A 21928-nucleotide genomic window follows, 5' to 3' on the forward strand; every position below is an offset into this window, starting at 1 on the left:
ATGAAGGATGGAGTGAAGGAAGAGGAACGGATGGTGAGAGGGGGCAGCGCACCGAGTAGAAGACAGAGAGCAACGGCAAAGCCCAAGCGTTTCGACTTCCGATTACTACTACCTGGAGGGAGGAAGGAGTGGAAGCAGAACAACCGGGGGCCCCTTAAAACACTGGAGAGAGAAGGCCAGGCGACGACAACCAGCTGGGCTGCTCGCTCTGGCCATCCAACCCAAAGCGGTGGTTGCGACTCAGGGGGGCCGCTAATCCCCCTCAGGCTTAGCGTCTCTCCAGACCCCAAATCGGGCCAACCGCCGCCCAAACCTGGAAGCTTCAGAATTATTCGATTTTATGCCGCCGCCCTGCCAGCCATTACCCCAATTTCCCCATTTCTCTCCCTCCAGAATCTGAGCTCCAATCCGTCCAGCGTTCTGTCCCCATTGGCCTCATCCGAAAATGGCTCTGCGACTCCTTCCCTCCAGCCTGTCCGCCCAGATGCTGCCTCGAACCCGCCTGCTCACCGATTCCCTGTCCGCTGCGGCGGTAGGACCGTGGTCTGCTTTCGCTATCAATGCCTCCGCCTGGTCTCACAATTTTCTGAAGCCCGCTGCCATCTCGTTGAATATTCCCGGTCTCATCGAGGGCCTCTGGGACTCCGTCCTCCGTGCCGTACCCAAGAAGAAGACCTCCCATATGAAGAAGCGTCATAGGCAAATGGCCGGCAAGGCCCTGAAGGATGTCAAAGGTCTTAGCACATGCTCCGGATGTGGCCAGGTGAAGCGCTCGCACGTCCTGTGCCCCAACTGCGTTGAAAGTAGGTACACCCCGCTGTTGATGAGCGCCCCCCTCCCCAAAACGACCTTTCAGCCTGGCGTCTAACCGTGAACCGTCTTCCAGGTGTCAAGAAGCAATGGAAGGATACCCAAACGGCCTAAAGGGCAAGAAAGGAACATTTTATGAAAAACGGACAGACGGTGGATTTTATTTGCATTGGGATTGTATTTTTACCTGGTATTCATGAAGTGTAGGATAAATGCTGCATGGCATTCGGCGTCTGGCACAGCCTGAGGGTTCTTGACTTCGGTGGTTTAATTTTGTTGCATCGTGACCGTTTTATTTATTTGTATAGCTATCCGGGGCCAATTGAAAAGCCCGAGGGATCTGGTGTGTTCCAATGTAATCAAAAGATTATACCAGCGCAGGGCGGAGGACGTCAGTCTTTCATTGAAGGTCCGCCGGGTGGGTGCCATCGGGAACATGATCTCATTCGGCCGCCAGTCAGTTTGTCCCGCCATGATTGTCGCTCGGTTCCCCAAACAACGTTCATACTTTCCCCTCAGCATCATAACGCGCTCGAGTTGTCTAGGGTCCACACTGCCTAGACCTCTAGGGCTCTGATCTAAGCATGGTAATGTCTCGATATAGGAGAAGCCAGCGTTGCGGTGATCGATTCTAACTGGGGAAAACCATTCGGTTTAGTCGAAACAATATCTCTCTTGTGGATCTGCAGATAATGGTTTGTATACTAAGCTGTATCTCTCGATCACTTATATATGCTAAAACCGAAACAGCGCATCCTATTGATATCTTCGCGCTGGCCGTGACCGACAAGCAGATTCTGTCGGCCTCGGGTACCTCTTCACTCAAAGTTCACTCGACCACCGATCCTGATTTTCCATTGGTCCAGTCAATTGATAATGCCCATAAGGTAGGGTGCCATCATGTGGTAACCAACGGAAAGGGCTCGAGGGCTGTCAGCATCGGATTCGGTGGTGAGATCATGATCTGGTCTTGTCAGGATGGTACTTGGGCGAAGGATGACGCGGCCTCTGGTAGGTGACTCTTCGCTGTATTAACCCCGCGACTAATCGTGGCCCAGTCAAGAAGGCGACACCTGCAGATGTCTGGGCCATCGCTTTGTCCGAGGATGGACAATATCTCGCCGGTGTCACCCAGGATGGACACATCAGGGTGTGGGACTTGGACACTAACGGGGAAGAAATCCGTGACTATGAGACCAAAGGTAGCTTCGGCACCTGCATAGACTTGGTAAGAACTGGCCTTCATTTCTTACTGCCAAGATGATACTCATATGTCATAATCAGTCTGCAGATGGCCGTTTCATAGCAAGCGGACACGAAAATGGCAGTGTCTACATCTTCAGTACAGAAAGCGGACGCATGCCATTTAGCTTGTCTGGTGAGCATTCCATTTTGTTTGCCTCATTCAACTTATATCAGGCCTGGGTGGCTGTCTAACCTACATTTTTTTTTTTCAAAGGCCTGGTCAAACCCGTACGAGCTGTTGCATTCTCTCCCGGGGGGAAATTCCTCGCTGCTGCTGGAGACTCCAAGGTGATTGTGCTCTATGACACCTCCTCTGGTGAGCAAGTGGCGAATCTCTCGGGGCACACAGCATGGATCATGTCGCTTTCGTGGAGCCACACGGGGGAGCACCTTCTCAGCGGGTAAGTATATCTATGTGTATCCCTTCATGGATGTGCTCTAATGCTCGAAAGGTCATTTGATGGAAAAGTGAAGGTTTGGTCAATAGACACCAGAGCATGCGTTGCTACACATTCTGAGACGGAGAAAGCAATTTGGAGTGTGAAATGGCTATCAAAGATCGGGAGATCGGTAGGATTTGCTACGGCTGGTGCGAATCGGAGCATATCTCTTTATCGTGAAGCTACCGGTGGTTAGGCTCTAGCCCCGGTATGAGTCGTTGGACCGTCGTAACATTCTTATTCACGACCGGTAGGCTATATGAGAGATTCCATATGCTTGTTGCAATAAAGAGGGCGCCATGCTTGCCTCTCAGTGTTGATCACCCGATATTTTCCAGATCGTAGCGCATTGACTCTGACTAAGGCAAACATTTCCATAGATATACATTAATCATTACCTGCATCTCCAATGGCATCTACATCATACACGTCATCCTTACTTCATTGTATCGACGAACAGCTTCCGCATCCTTTTCAGAAATGCACCAAAGTCACGATCCTCGTTCACGATATCGAGCTCCCGCTCAAGAGCCTCCCGGTCGAGCCTGGGTCGTGTGTGAAACACAGCGTAATCGCGGCTGGCTGTGCCGAGTTCAAACCAAGCTTCTGCTTCCCAGTCCTTTTCAAGCAGGTGAGTGTAAACAAACTTTAGCCGATCCTCCCGTCCTGCCCCTTCAATGCGGAGGCACAGATAGTCCTGCCAGAATTCCAATTCTGGCACGTTCAGCCGAGCCTGTGCGTCTAGATACCTGGCGTGTGTCTTCTGTGCCTCCAGCTTCTGACCGATCGCTTTCTGGGTCTCATCGATTTGTTGCTTGAGGCGGTCGCGTTTGGCAAGACGGGAGTCACGTTCCAGAGTCACGGACGAGATGGCGGCGTGCATTTCCGCAGCTTCGGCTGCTTCCTTCTGGAGTGTTTGCTGGTGGGTCTGCGATTTGAGGTCAAGAATTTCAATATCTCTCTGCTTCATGCGTTCATCCTCTGCGAAACCCAATTAGCCCGGCGTTCTCGCGCGCTCTTCCAAGGCATTGACATACCCTGTAGCTCTGCCAGTCCGATCTTGAACTGGTTCCTCTCCTCTAAGACTTGTTTACGGCCCCGCTCGATGAATGCGTCAAAGCGGGCGGTAAATTGGGCCATGCGATTCCTTAGATCTTCGAATCCGAAATTAATACTGGGAAGGGAGTCGGCCATCGAGGGGGCATCGGCCGACGCCAGAGGCGGGCGCATGCCACTTGTCGAGAGTGACGGATCAAAAGAGGAGTTCATGTTGCACTTAATCAGATTTTTGAGTGCTGACGAGAAGCCGTAGACTGCGAGGTTCTGGTAGATGATGCGGGGGTGATGCTTATTGACGTGATCATGTTCTTGAGCGCGAACGCTAAAGCGTGGTGTTGCGGCGCAACCGCCGGACACAAAACTAACGAAAGCTTGGCATCGATCTATCACCTCTTTTTGATTTTTCTTTTCTTTTTCCCTCCCCGGGTCTTCCTTTTGTAATCGGCCGTTGTATCATTTGCCCTTGCGTATGCATGGATTATGATTTGACAGCTGTCAGAAGCAGCTGCACTCTAGGGCACTGCCAGAAGACTTGTCCATCAGTTCGCAATTTGTGATCGAGCCGTTGTCCCCCGGTTCTCGACATGCTCACGATCATAAGGCTGGAGCTAGCGCATATCGCCAGGAGCAAAAACAGACCAGATGGATGAAAACTCTACCAGTGCTCTGCAATATGGGCATTTGGGAAGGCCAGTTTACAATTCACAGACACAGACTTGGGCCTTTTCGCGAACATTAGCCCCATGTAAGCGACCCGGACAACTGATTTGGGGCGATTGAATAACTGACAACTCATTGAGCGTCTTATATCTCCTACGCCGGTGTGACCAAGACCACGATACCATCGCCACTCACTGCGCTGCGGACGTCGTCGATTGAGAACAAAGGGTTTCTGCCCAGAGTCTACCCCGAGCTTGCAGCTTGTTGGCCTCTTTCCAGCACCGAAATACTCTCCCATGCCGTCACATCTTGCGAATCATGCGATCCTTTAGTTTCTTCGCTATTTGATATCGGTTATGCTGTCGATCTGGAAAATAACGACTCGGGGAGCCGGGTAATACCGATTGCCGTGGTGGCATCTGGAGAGTGTGGCAACACCATCTCCTTTCGGAAGATTGAAGACGATGTTGTGGAACTACGAGGAAAGACAGTTACCTCGATTCGCGTTCCCGCAATTGGACAAACGGAGAGCAATGAGTGGTCTGCAGGAGGAGCTCCTGTCCGTCAAATCTGCTTTGCGCGAACGGTGGAGGAAAAGGCAACGTGGATGGCAGCTCGTATGCCCCATTCAACTACCATTTTCCGGCCACAGTATCATCGAAACCCCGAGCCCGAGCTTGGAAACCGTGACGGTGATTATATATTGCTTAATCGGTCCCGTAAGTCTCGCCTAGATGCAAACCCGTTAGTGGAGATATCGAACACGCAGACTGGTGGCTTTGCGCATGCGGATGTCACTTTCAACCCTTGGTATCAGAAGCAAGTTGCTGTTGTCGACGAACGAGGCAATTGGAGTGTTTGGGAGTTATCTGGACGACACAGGCGCACCAAGGCTAATTGGACAGCCGTGTCTGTCAAATCTGGCACACTTCCCTGGCTAGACTTGGGGGACGGTTACGACAGTAATGACCCTCGTCGGCATGATGGATGGGCTGCTATTGAATGGGCCGGAGATGTCAATAGCTTTGTCGTTTCCGATCGGCGCTGCCCGATGCTTTATCGCATGGACAGTGGCCAGGTTTATCCATATACGATCGAGCTTGGCTTGAAGCGAAGGTCAGAATGGATACTTGACATCAAGAGAAGTGCCTCAAATGTGTCGCATGTTTTCATCCTGACAACCACTCGGATCTTCTGGTTGGATATTACTTCATGCCCTGATCCGACCCTTGCGACTAAAAGCGATTCGCGGCCTCCTTTGTACCCCCGTCTGTCATGGCGTCATTTTCGGGATCCTGAGGACACCACGTTGCGGCTGGCTTGTCTACTTGTGCATGATGGTATAGTGATGATTGTTGCCATTCTCGGCTTCTCATAACATTTGTACTGACGATCTTCCATTAGACTTCTACCTTATCTTATACTCACGCCTCAATCATCTTGCGCTAGCGTTTCAGTGTCCATCCTCAACTCTAGAAGAAACGGAGGCAATATCAATACCCGATCCCTTTGTAATGGAGATCCCATCGTTGTCCCGAGATGCCGTGGAACCCCAACTCTCCAATAACGTGCAGCTTTCAACGCTTGTTTTCAGGGAGATTACGCACCTGCCGTCGTCCGTCGGTAAACAACATTATGATCCCCATGCTAAACTCATCAAGCTTTTTGTGGTAGATTCGGGCCTCACTGTTCGCGAAGCCATTTACGCGGGTCGCTCCCGTGACAGCCATGCGGACGAGGAATCCTTTTCAAGGGATGTGCTGCGAGTGAAGAAACGGCATCAAGGAGTGCAGCGAGCGCAGACTGCCTTCTCTCCAGATGATTTCGTAGTAGATGACTTGGAGGAACATGTATTGGGGACTGGCATGCTCACCCTCCCAGACACTGGGATGTCTAGCATAACGCCACTTGCAATTCCCGAATGGACTCTGAACTACTCTCAGGCATATGCAGTTGCTACTGGGAGGTTAACGTTGCTGCCAAGAGAAGAAGACCACCGCAGACCAACTCCCGAAAGAAGCTTCCAGGAAGCTATCCAGGAGCTAGAAGCGATCGTCACTGGTGACACGACGAGTGACCACCAGACAAGTCGTACAGCGTGAGTGATTCTGTCATACTTATAATCTGATCGCTGTTCCTGATGTTCCTAGGCTTGAGGCCCTTGGTAGCAGCCCCTTGCTGGATGATATCGACCAAACCTCGTCAAGCCTCCAGAGCTTTCTTTCCAACGACCATTCAGTTCTCTTGCTTGAGAAGCAAGTCGGTCGTCAACGATATGGCCTTTTCAGCTCACTGTTCTTTCCGTCAACCGACTTTACGGTCATCTCGCCATTGAATCTTTTGGCAATCTATGACCAACTCGTCAACGACTGGCTGGCTGGTCTGCCCTACGATATTCCCGGACGCACGAGAATCATCAAGGAGAAGATCATTCGTAGTGTGGCCGTTGATATGATCCTCGCACAGATACGTCTCAAAGTCCAGCCGGCCTACGCAGTCGATGAGTTGGACAGCAGTGGACGCAAAAGCCCCGGGGATGCTTCATCATCATTAAGTTTTTCCGTGGACGACTCCTTCGATGCATTGATCTCTGGAAATCCGATGCGCATGTCTCAGCCATCGGTCTTGCCTGGCAGCGGTGGCCTAGATGACCTAGGTAGCAGCGCGATTCCTGGTAGTACCCTAGTTCGTGGGGAGATCGAGGTTGAAAGCCTCGAGAACATACAGTCTCCGTATACCAGTCTCTCGGCGTTTACGACTTTTAGTCGAGAGCGGGCAATGCCACGGAATGTAGCGAGCGTGTTGGGCCATTGGCAACCCGGGACCGACCCAGCTGGCTATAATTGGCAACGAACGGTACAGACACAGGAAATGGAGGAATCTCAACCGGCATCTAAGGCCTCGACTCCGAAACGGCGAACACGCAAGAAGATGTCTTCATCGCAAGGGACCAACTTGAACGCCTCTGCACCTCCTATGTCTTCCGTTCCCTCGGATGTGCGGGGTTGGGGAAGCCAGCCGGACAATAGTGAGGCTCCGGTGCTAAGACTACCGAGCAGCCAAGCTGTGGAGGAGGATGTGCCGATGACACAGATCGAGCGAGGTATATTTGGTGGTCGAGAGGCTGGGCGAAAGAGTGTCACGAAGGCACGTAAGAAGAAGCGAGCGGCGGGGTTCTAGGACAGTCCAAAGTATAAGCAAGCACAGCATCAGAAATAATAGAACAATGACTTCCCGGCACCCAATAGACATCTACCCGGATTGGTAATGGATGAGCGATTTCTGCGCATTTCTGGCCCCGTCACGGTCCAGCTACTATCGACAATGGAAGTATAAGAACGCCCTCCTTTATTCCCTTTTCCATATCCTTTCTTACACTCTCTATCCATCCAACTAAAGGACTGCGGTTACGGCATTGCCGCTCAAGTTGAAACAACCGACAATTAACTACCATCCATCCCCCCTGGGTCCCCACCCCGCTCCAGCCCCGCCATCGTCATCCTCGCAGGATTTCCGATTGATAAATATCTAATCCTCGACTCCATCGGTCACCCTCACTCGCTCCTCTCCCTCTTTTCGTCACTCCCTCTATTCGATCATACCACCCCACTTCACACCATGTCCGACCATCAATACAAGTTCAACGTCACCATGAGCTGCGGCGGTTGCTCCGGTGCCGTGGAACGCGTCCTCAGGAAGCTGGACGGTATATCCCCTGATTTCTCCTTCTGGCCGAAATAATTCCCACTCTTTTGGTTCAACTTTCCCAACTTGCTGGGGACAAAAGAAAACCATACACACAAAGAATAATTGTTCATTCCTAACGCTAACCTTCTACCGCAGGCGTCAAGTCTTTCAATGTGAACCTCGAGTCCCAAACTGCCGACGTGGTGACCGAACCCTCCGTGTCCTATGATACTGTGTTGGCTACAATCAAGAAGACTGGGAAAGTTGTCAACAGCGGAGAGGCCGATGGCCAGACTATGGCTATTTAAGGGCGGCGCCGCCCAGCATAGAGAGCGACGCGGCATCAGAGCGTGTGCATGATGCGGATCGGAAGGAGGGGACCAGCAGCTTCTGGGTCCGGGTCTGGATGCGATATACCCTGCTGCGTTCTTGTATATATAAGCCTTATTGGAGATTTTAGTGCTATTGAGCGGCACGGCGTTTCTTCTTCCCACAGCGCCATGTGTCTTCGTCGCGGCTTCGGCCGATGAGCAGACCTACGTGCGGGACACGAGTACCATCGTGGGCCCAACTAACTCGGGGCTGTGCTTACTCGTAAGTATGCTTGGATCAAGTAGAGCAGAACGAGTGCGTAGGAAGCAAGCATCTTGCTTGCCAAATTCATTGTTGACACGTGGTCGGGTATCACATCCGCTTGACTTATGTACAGCAACGCATATGCGGACATTTACAAGAAATACATCAAGGAGCCCAATACGTGTCTTCAATCCACGATAACAACCGTCCGACCCTCGGGGATCGTATACGGAGCTCGCTCAGCTCGTCTTACATAGGTAGAATAACGCTGTTGTTCCGTCCGCGAGCCATCGTGTGGATGCTCGTAGGCTTGTCTATCCCTTGCGGATCCGTTAGTGACCAGAGCAGAAATTGAGGGGGACAGCTTGCTCATCCCGGTTGCGAGAGCCATACCGTGAAGAGTCCAACGCGCCTTCACATCCCCTGTCGTAGTAGCGGGCTGCAAAAGGCGGATTAGGTACCCTGTCAATGTAATTTCTCGGGCCTTGATCATCTGCCATGGCATAATCCTGGATAGCGGGTCCCGCCCGGGAATCCAGACAAACACGGCCAAGGGACTGGGATTCCATGCTACCGGGCAAGCTACGCAGATATGGTTCGGTCTGCACAGGAACCCCAACTGGTTGCGGATGGGTTCCGACAGGATGAGTTGCCGTTTGAAGACGACGCCGCGCTGGATACTTTAGTGGGACGGGATCCCTCAAATCAACAGCACGAACGAAGTCTTCGGCATAGTGTCTTCTTTGAGACGATTCCTGCGAAACAAAGGCGTGCTCATAATCTCTGCCACCCCAAGTAGGTCCTGGTGGCTCTACCGCTTCAGACGGTCTCGAACTGCTAGTGTTAAATCCGGGTACTTTATGGTAAACACGCCGCTCTCTCAACTCGGAGGACCACACAGGAACAAGCCTATCAGAAGCATTATCCTCGGAGATGCCATATCTCATGTTCGGCACAACATGAGATTGGCCTGGAGACCTGTGATGAATAAGAATCTCAGAGGGGACAAGATGAGATGCATGGCCGTGAAGTTCTTCCAATGGCCTTGGGTGAACGGCTATCCCGGTTCTGTGATCCATATTGGTGGCAAACGCAGAGGGGTATTGCGCTCTTTCTGGCTGACTTTCGGCAATAGGAAAGGATCCAACCGGGGCGGCATATCTCTTACGGAAATGAGGTTCGTCCTGGGTTGAAGAGTGTCCTAGGGGTGTATATCCAGAGGCTTCCTGGTACCTGCTGCCGGTGTAGGGAAGAGCTGCACTGGCGGAGGCAACCTTAGAATGAGTGTGTTCAGATCGATCAGACTCGTAGTAAGCCATACGCCTTCGCTTAGAAGCTTGATCTCGATCTGAACCTTCCAGATCATCCTGGCGGGCTAGGCGGTGGGGTGTTACTGATCGAATTGAGAAGCCTCCCGACATTCTTTTGGCAAGATGGTCTAACTGGCCACTGTTGGGACGCCGGATTTCCACGGGTAAAGGGGTCTCAATAGAGGGCAATGCATGATCCTGGGGCTGTACATTGGTCCTGTGGTGGGACGGGCCCGGTGGTCTTTGAAGTACAGTTGGGTCCCCGGTCATCTCATGAATATCTCTAGGGCCACTCACAAATACAGGGGCGTTTGGAGAGCCCTCGCGCTGGTATGTACGCTTCTGTTGTTGAACAGCTGGCACTCGCTCCAAGGGAATCGCACCTGATAGAGGGGCAACCTCTCTCCTTTGGACAGGCAATTCAGCCACGCGGTGCAACTCATACGGCTTGTGGAAAGTTAGCCTGATGCCATTTTCTTGACATAGAGTATAAGAACACGGCGGTGATGAGCACGGGAGGTAGGCTACTAGAGACTTACACGTTCCATTACCGGGTCCATAACAGTTCTGCTGGTGCCAGTACTAAACGGTCTTGCATTTGATGTAGCAAGAGGTGCAAGCGAAACATGTGGCCGGTTGGCAGGCTCTAGGTCAAACCCGACATGTTCTAGTAATGGCTGTCGAGCAACAATTGGCCTCCGAACATCAGAAACATCATGCAATCTGCGCTGGTCAGTTTCATTTGTTATGTTTCTATATCGATTGATAGCGCGGTCCCAGGCTTGATATCTGCTGAAACCACGGCGATCAATCCTGTGTCTTCTGGGTGCCTCTGGAATGAAGCGAAATCCGGGTGGCGCTTCATCATCCGATATGTCTAGCTGGGTGTCACGAAGGGCAGGGTTTGCATAATTGAGCGGCTTTGTTTGAAGCTCGTCAGCCCGAGGATTACTGGAAACAACCATCACACTGTGATCTCGATCGACAGAAGGAGGCGCCTCTCCCTCCGTATCGCTATCTTCGTCATCGGATATGACAATGACCTCCCGGAAAACGTCCTCCAGAACTGTCTTTCCGTTTTCATCATCTCCTCGCCATTCCACTACCTTAGCTAGGGTTGGCTCTTCAACCAGGGTTCTAGCCTCGTGGAAGGATGTCGCCTTTAGGAGACGATCGTAGTCAGTGTAAATATGTCGGATATGTGCCACAACCGCTAACTGAGCCCGACGAGCTAGGGGTAGCTCGACTGCCGTTCCTACTTTGCGCTGGCCCTTGGATTGGTCTCAGCATCTGTCACTCGACTTGTTTCGCTTCACTCCATTTTACCCATGTCTCTCGTTTCGGACATACCTTTTGAAATGCAGTTTTGATAATTTGATTCAGATCATTATCTGGTATATTAGGGAAAAGGTCTTTCAAGACATCCCTCGCTTCTGTGTTGATGGTGGTCTGGGATACTTCTGAGTTAGCTCGTTTGCGGTTGTTGTTCGCACCGCCAACACTCTGAAATGGCACCGCTTTCCCTGCTGCAGTGAGATAGAGACCCAAATTCATGCACACTGCAGAGACAGTAGCGCTTGGGAAATGATAGCCAATTCGATGTACATGTTGAGAAAGATTGTGAGTGTGCATATGCGGTGTTGTCTATGAGCAGCTATTAGAGGAGATCGAGGACCAAAGATGGATACGGCTGTCGGCCTACCGTCACAGCGAACACCTTCAGACCATCTTTTCGGCACATTTCCTTACATGCAGTCGTAAGCTGGGGGTTGCCTGCAGTGATGAAAGTGTAACCAGGGGGGGCTTTTGCTTCAAACGAGATCTGTCTCCTTGGTCAAGAGTGCCCATGACAAACCGGCGACACAATAACATACAACACTTCGAAGTTTTTTCTTTTCTTGCGTAACAGATTCCAGAATCACTCTATGTTTTCGAGCGTTCCTCTTGAGGACCCTGCTGGGAGCTCGCCTGGCAAGGACCGAGGCCGGTCTCCGAGATACTCGAGCCATGCTAACGAAGTAGGACCGTCCCAAGTAGCTACAGAAGACAAGCCTTCATTTTACCAGTGGCGGTTCAGATACGCGCTGCACGGAAAAGGCCGTCCAGCCTCGATCATCCCTCGAGCGAATGAACAGGCAGAACGAGTCAATAGGAAGCTGCTCTTTTCAGGTAAATCCGGTTAGTAAGCCATGTCTACACAATGAAAAGCCCTAAGCATGGATCACAGCTCCCGGGGAGTCAAGATGAACCCGAAAATAGAACACAACGATGGTTGTTCAAGTCGGTCTAGCCTCCTCTCTGGCTACCAAGACGCACTAGCCCTGATAGAGGGATAAGGGGCTTGATGAAGCCGGGAACGTTAGCTGGTTGGCGCAGACCTCCGGCAATTTGGAGTGTAGAGTGCAGAGCAGCAGGAACAGCAGCAGCCGTGGTATACAACGAACATCCAGAAGGCTGGCTGGGGCTGGGGGGTAGAGAGGTGGGAGGAGGAAAGAGAGAGCCGGAGGGCCACCAAACTTAAACCACTTGCGGCCTAACGCGCGGGCGCCGAAGGTGCCTGCCTGATCGGGCTAGCGCTGCCGGCACCATTCATTCATTCATTCATTCATTAGTTTTGGCTCTGGGAGTTGCGACAGACATCTGCTCAATATCAACCACTTTGTGTATCATTGTTCAGTCTTGGATCGCCCAGTGATGTGGGCACTTCCAGTCCCTTGCTGAACACACAGTCCAAGGCACGAGACAAGAACAGATCCTGTACTGTGTATTAGTGGTTTCACGGCCCCCTTGAATATTTCTGTCTCTTTTTCTTTTTGGTCCCTTTCAAACAAGATGAATCCTACTCAGCCTCTGAAGACCGCCGTGGACCAAATGGCTGTGGTTCATGCCTATCGTCACTTGTATCGTCAGGGCTTGAAGGCCGTCAATTATTCCAGCCCTGCGCGGCATGTTCTTCGGAATAGTCTACGGACCACCTTTCGTTCATCTTCGCCGGAAGAGCTGAATCCACGGCGCATAGCCAATACTCTCCAGTTTCTCCAGCGAGCTGCCGACGTTGCAGGTATGGAACATAAGATTTTAAGAAATCTGTTGATGATGAAATACTGGGAGCAGCCGCAAGTGAGGAAAGACCATCGCATGTAGGTTACCAGCCCCCGAAAGAGACTCGAGACTGCCCAGGACTGATTTCCACATAGCCTGAGAGGGTTAGGGGTCGATCAGAGGGATCCTACCTTGACGCAGGATGCGACCCGGCAGTTTAACCTGACCTTGGCCCTCCTCAATGATAGTCTAGACATCTGTTTGAGGTAGCCATGCAATCCATGTCCCGGTTGTCTACATCCCGAGTATGGGGACTATGCGCTTGTCGATCCTGGTTTGACCCCGACTCTGATAAAGGGGTCGATCCCTCCTAAAGTAGAATCACGGGCATGCTTCAGCTTCAACTTCCAAGGCAGGGGCTACGAGGTCTATACGGAGTACGAATTTCATGATTAGATCTTGTTTTAAATTAGAACTGCGGCCGTGGGATGACTGGGAGATGGGCACCGTTTCAGCTAGCATGGTTGCCACCAGTCTACCAGAGTTGTGGTAGATCTGAACCGCGGCTAGCGAATCAGCATCCGCATCGGGCCAGTGTCACATGTTTGAGGTGCCTGTTCCGGAGAGCCCTTGTCAGGCCTCCAGGCTTGTTCCAGCAAAGTAACTCATTCTGTAATCCTGCCGACTTCAAACTAAGTCTCCTTTATTCCATTCGATCCCTTTGACTTCCGGAGCGCTTCCTCCGCATCAAATGCTGCCATCGGCCCTCCATGAGTGGGCTCATTACTTCTCTGTTTCTTGAACCCGTCATTCGGCAAGCCCGTCGCCTCTCGCAGCAGGCTAGTATCTCCCTATCGCCTTCCGACAACCGACCAGAATCACCCGCTAGCACACGAGACCATGTCCCGCCAGCAGATGGCAATTGCAAGGCCGCATACAACGAGACCATAATGCCTGACCCACGACAAGAGAAGCATGCTGAATCTCCGTCGCATGGTGGATATGCGGGGTCCGACCATGGTCGCGCGATCTCGCCGACGTTGTTGCCGATCGACTCGACCAACCGACATCATGAGGCAGAACACAACCTTTCCACGGCCTGGCCCGAAATTCCAGCAGGCGAATCGTCATTGCATCTGTCAGGCTCATCTAACACACCCAGAAGTCCCTCGGCATCCTTGATACGATTCGCCCCTGTCGCTTTTCCCGCGCGAGAAACCCCACCGAGCGTAGACATCCAGCGTGCCGAACAACGTCTGAACGATCAGGTCTCGGTAGACGAGGGCGGGTTTGCATTTTCCCTGCCAGAAGATGACGGGATGGGCGCTCTGAGGAAGAAGATCCATGCCATCAGAGACCTGGGATCCAGCAACGCAGACCAGGCACGCATGATTCACGCGTTGATGACGGAAAACTATCACGCTTCTCAAAAGAACCTGGGTGACCAGTCAATCCCAAGTAGTCCATCACTTCCTAGCCCTCGCAGTCCAAAACGAGCGGATAGTCCCAGCGGCTGGTCTCTCCGCTCCTCTGGTCAATCGTCTCACTCTCCAGCCTCCACAGCTTCGGATGCCCCGCAGCCTCTCACCTACAATTTAGCGCCTGAGGATTTAGTGCCAACTTATGCACCCCGGAGAGAGCCCGAGTCACCTCTCGGTGAGGTGGAAGATATAGACACTGAAGAATGCGAGGAAGTCTTCTTGGGATGCCAGCACTATAAGAGGAACGTGAAGTTGCAATGCTTTGCGTGCAAGAAATGGTATACGTGCCGATTCTGCCACGATGAAGTCGAGGATCATCACCTCGATCGGCCGAAAACAGAGAATATGCTGTGCATGTTGTGTGGGTGTGCGCAGCCCGCGGCGCAGTTCTGTGGACAGTGCGGTGAAAGGGCGGCACAGTACTATTGCCATACCTGCAAACTTTGGGATAATGACGCAAACAAGAGCATATACCATTGCAATGACTGCGGTATCTGCCGCATAGGGCAGGGCCTAGGGAAAGATTTCTTCCACTGCAAGGTAAGCAGCGGTTTTGCAGGGGGTATGGTGAGAACTGGGCGCTGATATACGTCTAGACATGCAGTGTCTGTCTCCCAATCTCTATAGAGAACACGCATCGATGCATCGAACGCTCCACTCAATGTGACTGTCCAATCTGCGGAGACTACATGTTCACATCTCCAGAGACCGTGGTTTTTATGCGGTGCGGGCACAGCATTCATCAGAGATGTCTGTCTGAGTATGCGAAGACCTCGTACCGTTGTCCAATATGTAGCAAAACCATTACAAACATGGAATCTACATTTCGGAACCTGGATCGCACCATTCAAAGTCAGCCTATGCCAGCCGAATTCAGAGGGACCAGGGCTCTCATTTATTGCAATGACTGTTGCGCCAAATCTATTGTCAAGTACCACTGGCTGGGTCTACGATGCGATATGTGAGTTCACGATGCTCCTGTCCAAGCGGCATGCTAACCAAGGCCTAGGTGCGAATCATACAATACCGCTCAGAAACAGCTTCTGCACGAGAATTCTCAGGATATCCCCGAAACGGATGGTGAGGGTGCGGATATACAACCCTCACGGGCTAGATCTTCCTCCCACGGAGCGGATGATCCTGGGTTATCAACGCTGGCCTCGCTGCGCATTGATACGAGTACTGTCCCAGGGACAGACTCTGTTGCCCCTCGGCCTAACGCACCTTTGTCCGCCGACCCAAGTGGTCAGTTTTCGTCCTACAGCCTTGCCCGTGGTCGTGCAGTGTCCCCGGTGATCAGCAACTATTTTGGCATCCCTCCGGGCCGTGACTCGGAGAGATCGGGGTCGACATCTTTCTTTGGCGGCCTTTCATTCCGAGACAGTGGGAATGAGGACGGTGGTGAGCTTCGGCTATGGGGTACCAAGTTCAAATACAGCTACGGGTTCCTCGGACAAGAAACCGAATCCGTTGATGGGGCCTCCGATGCGGATGTTCAAGAGGCGGACGAAGATGGATCGTCGGGTGATAGCGAATCGGAAGATGGAAAAGTCGATAGTGAAGATGAAGAGGAAGATGAGCCGGAGAGCATCAACATATTCGGACATCGATGAAGTCCCTCTATATATACTTTCACACAACTGTTCCTCATGGGGTCACCGGGGAGGGGTGGGAGCGACGACCACCATAATGAATGTGCAATGGCAGAAGCTGGCAGGTCCAACTGAAGCTGCCTTCTACGATGCATTGATATTTTGGCATGGGTACATGGGCGTTTGGTGTTGAGCATGAGAGACCGATGTTTCTATTGATATCATTGTTTAACCCCCACGCTTGCATACAGCGCCCGAACGGAGATAAAGGGGAATGGGCGGGCCTACCTGTGTAAAGACGGGCCAACTAATGGTACTACTACATGCTCGTAGTAGATAGATAGGAGTCATGGTTCGCAATAATCCACAAGTCTATCTCATCGTGGTGCTTATCCATCGGGTAGGTAGATAAGTCGAGCAAGGGATGCCGACCGGCTTAGCTAAGCGACCTGGAAGCGGCGTCTTTGATTGCCTTCTTCGGACGGAGCGGACGATGACGACAAGAGGATGCCGCCATTCCGAGCGGGATGGAATGCATGCGTGATCGCTGATCTACCCATGGGTGGCTGCTGCTGCTCCTCCTCCTCCTTCTCTGCCTCTTACTTACCATCCGGGTGTTAGTTAGTTTTGGGGAGGCTTAGTCGTCTGCTCTTCTCCCCCTTTCCACTCCCTTCGTCTTTGTCATTCCTTCGCTCCGTGCGCTCTTGCTGTGGCTGCTGCTCACTAATCTCTCCTCTGAAACGAAGCACGGATCTCCTCGGGGCATGTTCCAATCCTCACACTGATTACGAACGTTTCCCCGACCTTTGGGGTGCTTCTGCACATCTGTTACGGCGACTCTTGTGTTCTCCAAGCAAACCCCAGACTCTCCTTTCCCCTCGTCTGTCACGGATCCTACCAGTCCTTATCATCGCGCTATATACTCCGTACGACCAACGGAATCCCCGCCCTCCGATAAGGCTCCTCCCTGCCTCCTTGCGGCGGATGCGGCAACACAGCAATAGCCGTCCTTCAGCTGAATATGAACCGTCGTAACTCAGACATCGAGGTCCAACTCCCGGATACCGGTGCCCCCGTCGCCGCCGAACCTTTGAATGAACCGGACGTGGAGATGTCATCTGATGAACCGTCTCTCCCTCTGAGCCTCCCTGCCCACCTCGCCGCTCGCTTTGCCCGGAAACCAAGTGTGATCCGCCGCTCCTCGGCGGCCTCATCCCGTCGAGGCTCGATTTCCTCGCTTCAGTCGCAACACTCAAACGCGTCATCTCATGGCGCAACTTCCACTGATCATATAGCGCAGCATCTCCGGCGGACTTCCATACTTGAGAGCCGGAAGGCACGGCTTGCCGACCGCGCGTTGCATGCAGAAAAGGTGAGGCTGCGCGCTGCCCTGGCCAAAGCTGCGACTCGAAACCTTCAGAGAGAGGAGCGAGCGCTAGCTGCGCAGCAGGCTCGGGAACGGCTATTGGCTGAGATTACTGCCAAGTGCGAGGAGGAAGTTCGCCGGGCAAAGAAGAAGGCCGAAGACAATCGTGAAAGGAAGGCTGCTGAACACGCTCGGCTTCGCCTGGAGATCGCGGAGAAATTCGCTGAGGTGGAAAAGAGGCGGATGCTCTACCAACAGAGTCATCGGCGCCACCGCACAAGTAGCCTAAATTCCACCGAGGAGAAGAAGATGTCAAGGGTTTCCACGAGTCCCATCACGCGGGATGCAGCAGCGAGAACTATTCAACGAGCGTGGAGGACATACCACTCCAAGCTAATTATGCGACAATTCCTAGACCTAGACCTGACGACCAGCCGCATCCGTGACATGACTTTCGAGGACGTCGGTGCGCTGCTGTCGGAGGACGCGGTACTGGACACCACATCCCGTGTCCTCCGGTTCTGTGGGCTTCAAGATATGGAGAGTGGGACCATGGGCGGCCGGGGTGCCGTGCGCACGTTCCTTAGCAGCTATCTAATTGTCACCCATCCTACGGAGGTTCTGAGCAGCAATGGAGAGCAGGAACAGGACCTCATCGCTAAAGCACGGGAGCTCCTGGTGGCGTTCGACCAAGTTACCCCATTGCTCTCGTCCGGTTGCTGCTCGCCTCTGTTCATCTCAACCGAGATCCAGGCATTGTGTGAGGCATATAATGTTTTCTTTTCTGCGTTTCATGCGTGGAAAACGCATGACTCCAGCGTCTTGATCGAAATAATGCTCGCTCAGTTCATCGAGTTGGAGCTGATTTGGCAGACGGTCAAGGACGACCGCGCTGGTGGTGTGGCCGAAGATTATCGGCAGGGCATAAGACAGAACCAGATTCTACTTCTCGCCAGGCTGAAGCGTCTGGCGGGCTCTGACCGGGCAATGCAGATGGTGCGGGATGCTTTGAGGAAGGCCAAGCGTGAGAAGAAGCGCACTGCCTCCAGAAAGCAGGCCATCCCGCGGTCAGCGGAAGCTGCGCCCTCCTCGACCGAGGCTCTTACTGAGAGCGTGACGTCTCCCATCAGTGAAACATTCACCAACGTGGACAGTGGTGTTCTACAGGAACTAGATAAGCAGCGGATATCTCCCCATGAACGGTTTACCCGGATCCTCACTGCCCTTCCGGAGAATCGCACACTGGTACATGAGCTCCTGATCGACAAAGGGTTCAAGGTTGATGAAAAGCAATATACGGAGCCGCGCAGGCGGATCATGCAGCATATGTGCGAAATGATGCGCAGAGATGTGGATGCCGGCCTGGGGACGAACTGGACCGTGGCCATGGCCACGGTGATACAGGATCGGTTACTGCGTTCGCTTCGGCCAGGCAATTCGCTCCATGTGCTGATCAGCGAAGTGTTGGACCCCAAGCTGATTGAGAACGAGTGCAAGGCTGGCGCCTTCTCCTACGATAAGTTCTTCGAGTTTATGAATACCATCCTCCCAAAGCTCTGCGCTCCTTACAGAGACCCTATGGTCAAAGCTTTTGTCGAGGATACGTCGGGGGATGCAATCGATCGTCTAGCAAGACTTATGGGAATCATCGATCTTCTGTCCCTTGACCACACAAACTTCATGATTCAGGTGGCGGCTCCGCAACTCATCCAGGAGGCGCCTGGCTACGAACAGAGAACCTTTGAGAAAGGTCTCCAGGACGGTTCACTGGGACTGGGAAAGAGCCGGCGTTTCTGGCGGACATACCGAAAGGTTCTTGCAGACGAAATGCGAAAGCGAGACCCGGAGAATGTCAACGGCGAGCCGCAGCCGCCGATGGCAAAGGTCTACGCGCAAGGACTCGTGGATCTCGTGCTGAGCAATGCCTCCGTGTCCGACGACTTGATTCCCGAAACTCTTGAGCTGGATCGCGAGCGGCTAGGGCGGTTGCATGCGCAGGCGTTTCGAATTGTGGCGACGGCGTCCATCCTCCTCACTGCCAAGAATCTGCTCAAGCGCGATGTGCGGTCTCAGTGGAAGGCCGAAGCGGACCGGCTCCTGTCCCTGAACTTCAATGAGATCCAACCCGATCGGGTCCAGTCGATCTTAGAATCCACTCACCCGATGCCTCCCAGCGCGAGTGCCCAGTTGGCGGCAACCATTCGACGGGTGCTGGCGCCCGTGGGCATGGCCTGCGCCGCCGCCTCCCCGGCGGGAGAAACGCCGACAACCGTCGAGATCCAAATGGACCCGGGCACCTCGGCTGCGTCCTCGTCCGCGTCCTCGTCCGCGGGCTCTGCCGGGTCTGCAGGCTCGAGTGGGAGCGCAGCTAGTGCGGCCAGCTTTACGGATCCTGTGGCACGACTAATCCTGTCCCGCCTGCGAGCTCATGTTCTCTCGCGCCTGAGTGCGTCGAGCGCCAGCGAAAGGGTGCGGGCCACCACCACCGCTAGCCAAAGTCTGGCAGGGGCCGGCATGCCCGAGTTTGTGATGGAGGTCGGGCAATTGACGGATGAGTTGGAGAAGGTGCGTGAGGTGGACTGGTTATGCCATGGCAGGGTCTACGAGCGAATCCTCGCCGAGGGTGCCCCCCCAAGGCAGGGGACATAAGCGCGGCTGAGTTGGTTGCTGGCTGGGGTTTCTTCGTTTCTTCTGGTTTTCTTATTCCCATGGGTTATTGATTGGAGGGGTCTCTGTCTATAGCAGGAAGGGGGAACAGGATGGGAGGGTCGGAGAGGGCGTAATGTTGCTATCTCGTTACATAGAGTGGATGCGCGAATCTATTTTGGTCTCGCAGGCCGCATTCCTGCCGTGTGGCATGAGGAAGCACTAGATATAGATCGACCTTCGTAGTCACGTCCGGAGGATGTTAGTCGGACTGGGCGTGACTAATCCCCGATCTCGGCCAGAGCTGGGAAACCCTCGCCTCGACCAGCTCCCCGCCATTGCGCTTTCACCTCTCCATGGCATGGCCGCAAACGAGAAGCAAGACGGCCCTCCATCAATAAATCCATCCCCCACCATCGCCATGGCCGACCCCGTCACCTCCTCCGCTCACCTCCAGCTCCTGTCGGATTTGACCCCGCCCTCCCTCGAACGCACCTGGTTGACGGCGCCACACCCGCGTCTCCCCATCGTTGCAACCTGCAGCTCCGACAAGACCGTGCGCGTCTACTCGCTGACCAACTTCCGGCTCCTCTCGACCATCGTCGGCGGTCACAAGCGCAGCGTTCGCACCGCCGCCTGGAAGCCGCACGCCCAGGGCGAAAGCGTGCTCGCCACGGGCAGTTTCGATGCCACAGCCGGCATCTGGCGTCGATGGGACAGTTACGGACAGGCAACCGACGGGTGGGGCCTGGGTCAACGAGACCAGGCCACCAATAACCATGACCGCGCTGAATCCGAAGCCGACGAGCAGGATATTCTCCGCCGCGACGCAAGCAACGCAGCAGAAGACGACGACGATGAATGGCGATTCGCAGTCCTCTTGGACGGACACGATAGTGAGGTGAAGTCCGTAGCATGGTCACCGTCGGGGATGCTCCTGGCAACGTGTTCTCGGGACAAGTCGATCTGGATCTGGGAGGATCTAGATGACGGCGACAACAATTTTGAGACGGTGGCGGTGATGCAGGAGCACGAGGGGGACGTGAAGTGTGTGTCGTGGCATCCTGTCGAGGAGTGTTTGGCGAGTGCGAGCTACGACGATACGATTCGCATCTGGCGCGAGGACCTGGATGATTGGGGCCAGGTTGCGTGTTTGCGGGGCCACGCGGGCACGGTCTGGTTTGTGGATTGGGAAGCGGTTGACAATGTTCCGGCGGGGTTGGTGGAGGAGACGGAGAAGGAGGCCTGGAGAGAGGCGGGACAGCGTGCCTTGTCTGGACCGCGTCTGGTGTCATGCTCGGATGATCGGACTGTCCGTGTCTGGCGCCGACAGCCTAAGGAACAGGCTCCGGTGGCGGGGACGGCGATGCCGAGTATCATTCGGCCGACGGGGATGGATGAGACGTGGGAGGAGGAGGCGGTGCTTCCGGCGGTGCATGATCTCGCGGTGTATGCGGTGGCTTGGAGTAAGACGGGGCTGCTGGCGTCCGTGGGTGCCGATGGTCGTATCGTGCTCTATGAGGAGCGGTTGGTGGACGTCGCCTCGCCGCAGCCGATGGATACAGAACCGCCGTCGTCGGCGCCGGCTGTCGCGCGGACAGAGTGGGTGATCCTCGCTGCGTTGACGGGGGCGCATGGCATCTACGAAATCAACCATGCGGCGTGGGCGAAGCGCGCTGATCGCGGGCGGGACGAGAGTAAGGAAGAGGAGGTGCTCATCACCACGGCCGATGATGGGAGTGTCAAGGTTTGGACGGTCGAACGGTGATGTTGTCGAACGAATGTGAACGATGATGAGTACGATACAGGGTTGTTTGTCTCGGGAAAGAGATAGAGTAAACCGGCATGGATCTTGTTGGATAGGGAGTTGATGATAAGAGGAGGACCTTTGTCTGGCTACATATCACGATGGATTGGGGAGGTTGGGTCATAAATTTGTTCATGTCTACATGATGCCAGGTTTCAACCTAGATAGATACGATGGAAAATGCACAAGTGATGATATACTGTCCCT

At 53.6% G+C, this 21928-nt stretch overlaps 10 protein-coding genes across 10 annotated transcripts; 8 read left to right on the forward strand and 2 right to left on the reverse strand.

Moving 5' to 3' along the window:
• The first annotated feature begins 330 nt into the window (after positions 1 to 330).
• Positions 331 to 1323, forward strand: BO80DRAFT_425728 (mitochondrial 54S ribosomal protein bL32m). The gene is made up of 2 exons (XM_025719587.1): positions 331 to 803; positions 887 to 1323. The coding sequence occupies exons 1-2, from the start codon at positions 446 to 448 to the stop codon at positions 922 to 924; spliced, it is 396 nt and encodes a 131-aa protein (XP_025574556.1). The 5' UTR covers positions 331 to 445; the 3' UTR covers positions 925 to 1323.
• BO80DRAFT_102514 (SKI complex subunit WD repeat protein SKI8) lies at positions 1160 to 2811 on the forward strand. The gene is made up of 7 exons (XM_025713346.1): positions 1160 to 1397; positions 1469 to 1505; positions 1561 to 1821; positions 1869 to 2038; positions 2095 to 2188; positions 2270 to 2456; positions 2508 to 2811. The coding sequence occupies exons 1-7, from the start codon at positions 1395 to 1397 to the stop codon at positions 2689 to 2691; spliced, it is 936 nt and encodes a 311-aa protein (XP_025574557.1). The 5' UTR covers positions 1160 to 1394; the 3' UTR covers positions 2692 to 2811.
• Positions 2717 to 3764, reverse strand: BO80DRAFT_408379 (kinetochore Spc25 family protein; the record flags this gene model as incomplete). The annotated part of the gene is made up of 2 exons (XM_025717846.1): positions 2717 to 3476; positions 3533 to 3764. 2 exons carry the CDS (start codon positions 3762 to 3764, stop codon positions 2932 to 2934), a joined length of 777 nt encoding a protein of 258 aa, XP_025574558.1. The 3' UTR covers positions 2717 to 2931.
• A 222-nt stretch (positions 3765 to 3986) lies between these two features.
• BO80DRAFT_383373 (uncharacterized protein) lies at positions 3987 to 7453 on the forward strand. The gene is made up of 4 exons (XM_025716918.1): positions 3987 to 4299; positions 4355 to 5554; positions 5619 to 6312; positions 6365 to 7453. The coding sequence occupies exons 1-4, from the start codon at positions 4197 to 4199 to the stop codon at positions 7392 to 7394; spliced, it is 3027 nt and encodes a 1008-aa protein (XP_025574559.1). The 5' UTR covers positions 3987 to 4196; the 3' UTR covers positions 7395 to 7453.
• A 310-nt stretch (positions 7454 to 7763) lies between these two features.
• On the forward strand, positions 7764 to 8436 carry BO80DRAFT_425732 (copper metallochaperone ATX1). The gene is made up of 2 exons (XM_025719588.1): positions 7764 to 7920; positions 8058 to 8436. Exons 1-2 carry the CDS (start codon positions 7833 to 7835, stop codon positions 8207 to 8209), a joined length of 240 nt encoding a protein of 79 aa, XP_025574560.1. The 5' UTR covers positions 7764 to 7832; the 3' UTR covers positions 8210 to 8436.
• Positions 8437 to 8454: 18 nt separating this feature from the next.
• BO80DRAFT_102811 (DUF2293 domain-containing protein) lies at positions 8455 to 11934 on the reverse strand. The gene is made up of 6 exons (XM_025713347.1): positions 11662 to 11934; positions 11490 to 11609; positions 11138 to 11431; positions 10327 to 11058; positions 8871 to 10234; positions 8455 to 8791 (listed from the first exon to the last, which is right to left on the reverse strand). Exons 1-6 carry the CDS (start codon positions 11794 to 11796, stop codon positions 8665 to 8667), a joined length of 2772 nt encoding a protein of 923 aa, XP_025574561.1. The 5' UTR covers positions 11797 to 11934; the 3' UTR covers positions 8455 to 8664.
• A 685-nt stretch (positions 11935 to 12619) lies between these two features.
• Positions 12620 to 13099, forward strand: BO80DRAFT_357069 (DUF1763-domain-containing protein; the record flags this gene model as incomplete). Its single annotated transcript, XM_025715822.1, has 2 exons — positions 12620 to 12927; positions 12985 to 13099. 2 exons carry the CDS (start codon positions 12620 to 12622, stop codon positions 13097 to 13099), a joined length of 423 nt encoding a protein of 140 aa, XP_025574562.1.
• Positions 13100 to 13456: 357 nt separating this feature from the next.
• Positions 13457 to 15940, forward strand: BO80DRAFT_102886 (RING finger and CHY zinc finger domain-containing protein). Its single transcript, XM_025713348.1, has 3 exons — positions 13457 to 14850; positions 14907 to 15271; positions 15320 to 15940. The coding sequence occupies exons 1-3, from the start codon at positions 13600 to 13602 to the stop codon at positions 15921 to 15923; spliced, it is 2220 nt and encodes a 739-aa protein (XP_025574563.1). The 5' UTR covers positions 13457 to 13599; the 3' UTR covers positions 15924 to 15940.
• A 983-nt stretch (positions 15941 to 16923) lies between these two features.
• BO80DRAFT_445631 (IQ calmodulin-binding motif domain protein) lies at positions 16924 to 19917 on the forward strand (the record flags this gene model as incomplete). The annotated part of the gene is made up of 1 exon (XM_025721500.1): positions 16924 to 19917. One exon carries the CDS (start codon positions 16924 to 16926, stop codon positions 19915 to 19917), a length of 2994 nt encoding a protein of 997 aa, XP_025574564.1.
• Positions 19918 to 20335: 418 nt separating this feature from the next.
• cia1 (iron-sulfur cluster assembly protein CIA1) lies at positions 20336 to 21682 on the forward strand (the record flags this gene model as incomplete). Its single annotated transcript, XM_025722132.1, has 1 exon — positions 20336 to 21682. One exon carries the CDS (start codon positions 20336 to 20338, stop codon positions 21680 to 21682), a length of 1347 nt encoding a protein of 448 aa, XP_025574565.1.
• Positions 21683 to 21928: the final 246 nt, after the last annotated feature.

Source organism: Aspergillus ibericus (assembly GCF_003184845.1).
Source record: "Aspergillus ibericus CBS 121593 unplaced genomic scaffold BO80scaffold_23, whole genome shotgun sequence".
Taxonomy (NCBI): Eukaryota; Fungi; Ascomycota; class Eurotiomycetes; order Eurotiales; family Aspergillaceae; genus Aspergillus; species Aspergillus ibericus.